Source organism: Phoenix dactylifera, chromosome 2 (genome assembly GCF_051530095.1).
Source record: "Phoenix dactylifera cultivar Ajwa chromosome 2, Ajwa_hap1_PhDact_Kaust_v1.1, whole genome shotgun sequence".
Lineage (NCBI taxonomy): Eukaryota > Viridiplantae > Streptophyta > Magnoliopsida > Arecales > Arecaceae > Phoenix > Phoenix dactylifera.
In genome coordinates, this window is record NC_143191.1 from 2,982,212 (window position 1) to 2,985,765 (window position 3,554).

General features: G+C 41.4%; 1 protein-coding gene across 1 annotated transcript; it reads left to right on the forward strand.

Annotated features, from left to right (window-relative positions):
* The first annotated feature begins 1,095 nt into the window (after positions 1-1,095).
* Positions 1,096-2,491, forward strand: LOC103713792 (uncharacterized). The gene is made up of 3 exons (XM_039117811.3): positions 1,096-1,233; positions 1,457-1,646; positions 1,917-2,491. The coding sequence occupies exons 1-3, from the start codon at positions 1,096-1,098 to the stop codon at positions 2,375-2,377; spliced, it is 789 nt and encodes a 262-aa protein (XP_038973739.2). The 3' UTR covers positions 2,378-2,491.
* The last annotated feature ends 1,063 nt before the right edge of the window (positions 2,492-3,554 follow it).

The window sequence follows — 3,554 nt, forward strand, 5'->3', positions numbered from 1 at the left end:
AAATTCAAGAAGCATAGGGTCCTCACTCTATGATAACAACATTAATTAGCAATCAATGGACATGTACGCCGACTATCGACTACAAAGGACAATCAAGAAAGCCAAAAAGAATTAACTTGAATTAACTGCAAGTTAATGTTAAGGTTCATTTCTCTCTTTTATCCTCCATCAAGAAGTGCAGCAGGATTACAGTTTACATCATTTCTTTGCTTTTGCAAGCAAAAGAGGTCAATGGAGAAACGATGGGCTTTTAACATTTGAAGCGCAACGGTAGAATTTGCACAATTCCGCGACATTTCTTCTGTTTACAAAAGAAAAGTTAACTAGCAATCTCAAAACCCTCAACAAATCTGACTATTTGCATTTATAACCATATTGATAACGATCAGTAGCTTTCATCAATAAGCATTTGATTGATAATTCAGTGCCAGCGAAATGTTTTGAATGCTGTATTTTAGAAATTTTTGAACTGAACTTTGAACTTGGATTGTTGAAAAAGGATTTATACACCCCTCTATTTAAGATGTAGGTGGTAACAAATCTAAAACTCAAAACTTTTCCTTATGGCATCACACTAGTAGAATCATACTACAGACGCTTTGTAGAGTTGGATGCAGCAAGTATAGTCTTTGTTTGCTGACATTTATCTAACATCATATGCTAATCTCAAGGGACACATGTTAGCAACTGGAGCTAAAGAAGAAATGGCTAGCTGCTATATGGTGAGTGGCATGTATCCAATGCCATACCTTAGTTTAGCACAACAAAGGAAGGAAAGAGACTAGAAGAGAAGGATGCCTCTGGATATTCCCTTCCTCCTTTGCTTCACATCCCACTGTATCTGTATATAAATCCCATCAGTCCACTTCACTCCCTCGCCCTCTCTCTCTCTCTCTCTCTGAAGCGCCTCTTCCCTCTGTTGACATCAGTTGTCATCACATAAGTGGAATTTTCTCGCCACCCAACAAGTTTTAAGTAACCCCAATGCACCATTTATTTATATATATTGATATCCATTTGATTTTGTAAGTTCTCTTTCTTTGGTTTTCCTGCGAATCTGAGGGCGAAGGGGAGAAGGGGGAAAAGGGGAGGAGAATGGGTAGCTCGGAAGAAGAGAGGCTGGTCCAAATGGTCCAAGACTTCATTGAATCAGACGCACCATCAATGCCCAACCCCATTCCATCCTCCTCGCAGGCCATTTCGCTCCACCAGCACACATGCCTCCTCCTAGAGGTTTGTTTAGCATGGAGCTCTTTAACTTCAATCTCTCCAACTCTCTAAGTTAGTTCCTTTTTCTTTTTTCCTCTCTCTATTGTTTTGTAGGAAAACAAGTTTATTCATGCATTGGTTTGTTTTCTTGGCAACATATTTACATGCATCCAAGTGAACGATTTGCTTCTTTTATTGTGTTTTCTTTTTTGTCTTAATTTTCTTTTTTTTGTTGTGTGGGTTGAAGAGGATACTTGGGAGTGCTACAGATGCTGAGATGGAGATTTTTGATAAGGCCTTAAAATATGTGAGAAAGATGGGAGATGAGAAGAAGCAGAGTAGTGTAAAGAAGAGGCTAATGATGAAATTGAGGATGGATGGTTATCAGGCTTCCCTATGTAGATCTTCTTGGGTTTCAACCGTGGAGTGTCCTGGAGGTGATGCTTCTTTCCTTGACTTTTTTTCCCTCTTTCGTGCCTAAATTTTCCTTTGGTGATGTTATAGAGAAGATTTCATGTTAGTCTCTCTTTGAAGAGCTAGTTTTCCTGCTTTCTTTGTTATATCCACAAATTGAAACAGTTTGTGAATTTTATGAAGCCTTCTTTTCCTTGTATACTACTAACCAAATCTGCTTTTGGGTTTGTGCAATGAATTCTCTCCAAAGTTCTACTTGTGATTCTTCTTTTTTCCCCAATGTTTTGGAGCAGGGGATTATGAATATATAGACATTGTTATGGCAGAGGAAAGTGGTGCCTCATGCAGGCTAATAGTAGACATAGATTTCAGGTCCCAGTTTGAACTGGCTAGACCCACCTCAGCCTACATCCAGCTCTCCAACATCCTCCCCCCAATATTCGTTGCCAAAGAAGAGAAGCTTAAGAAGGTGGTCTCCCTCCTATGCTCAGCTGCACAGCAGTCTCTCAAAGAAAGGGGCCTCCACGTCCCTCCATGGAGGAAGTCAAGCTACATGCATTCCAAATGGCTCTCTTGCTGCCACAAAGCCTCCACCATCCCCTTCCCCAACGCTTTATCACCCACCAAGAAGGATTTGATCCAGAAAGGAAGGGATGCCTCCTCCCAAGCCAACGACAGGGGCAGCAGGCCTAAAGGAACACAGGGGTCTGGCCTCTCAAGCCAGTTCTCTGAACTCAGTATAAATTGTTGCTGACTTTGATGTCATGGAGTGGTAGATTTTTGGTGAGGAGCCTCAGAGTTTTGGCTTTTTTGGTTGCTTCTCTTTGCACTGAGGCACTTGACAAGGAGGAACATCTTTATATCTAGTTTTTGCTCATCTATATTAAAAAGAAAGGGCAGTTTCTTAATTTTGCAATGTGGGGCCACCTTCTGGAGAAGAGAGAAAGAGAAGGTTTTGACAGCCACTCTAAGTACACAGTGCCATCTTTGGGCTCGTTTCTATGGGAGCATGTTTTTCTCCATGGATTTGTAGCATTTTGAGTCCATGGGAGGCACCACCTCCTAATCTCCTATTGGCATGGCATTTCTTGAACTGTTGCACTCCAATAGTGGCAGTTCAGAAGAGTCAGCCAAAGTGAATTACTCTCTCTTCTCTCTCTCCTTTTGTGTGTGTGTGTGTGTGTGTGTGTGTGTGTGTGTGTGTGTGAAATACTGGTGGGAGTTGGAATCTTGCTGAAAAGAGTGTGAGTGGAGGAGTGGAAAAGCAAGGCATAGTCATTGTTTGATGGATTGAGGCAACCTTTGGCTCCAAAAACTGAAAGCAAATAAATAAAAGTAAAAGAAGACAGAGGAAGGGTGCAGTGGCAGCACACAAGAGATTAATTGCGTCATAGCAAGTGATGATATCAAGTTCTGTCCTGTGACTACATGGAGCTGTCCTTTCTCCAATGAATAACTGCGAATAGGACATGTACCCAAAACAAGTGCGAATAGGACAAAAGCCCAACATGGTTTCCAAAGTGCGCCTATTGCACCAAGGGCTTGTGCTTTGGGTTCCTTCAGTGAAAGTGCTGCATGGGATTTCTTCTTTGTCCTCATTCAGGTCTCGAGTGGTTTCAAGGCCCCAAATTGTTATAATTACATCGCTGGTACGCATATGAGAAGCCCCTTTCTTGTGATATTTGATAGATAGGAAACCAAGGAAAGGTGACGGTAATAAACAGTAGGAGTGATTAAATGTGTGTGTGTGTGTTATTTGATAGATTGGAAACCAAGGAAAGGTGACGGTAATAAACAGTAGGAGTGATTAAATGTGTGTGTGTGTTATTTGATAGATTGGAAACCAAGGAAAGGTGACGGTAATAAACAGTAGGAGTGATTAAATGTGTGTGTGTGTGTGTGTGTGTGTGTGTGTGTGTGTGTGTGTGAGA

Bases quoted from the DNA above. Each gene is read 5' to 3' on its own strand.
- LOC103713792 (XM_039117811.3), top strand. From the start codon at position 1,096: ATGGGTAGCTCGGAAGAAGAGAGGCTGGTCCAAATGGTCCAAGACTTC. The intron at 1,234-1,456 runs GTTTGTTTAGCA...TGTGGGTTGAAG, and splicing joins ACACATGCCTCCTCCTAGAG to AGGATACTTGGGAGTGCTAC. The intron at 1,647-1,916 runs GTGATGCTTCTT...GTTTTGGAGCAG, and splicing joins AACCGTGGAGTGTCCTGGAG to GGGATTATGAATATATAGAC.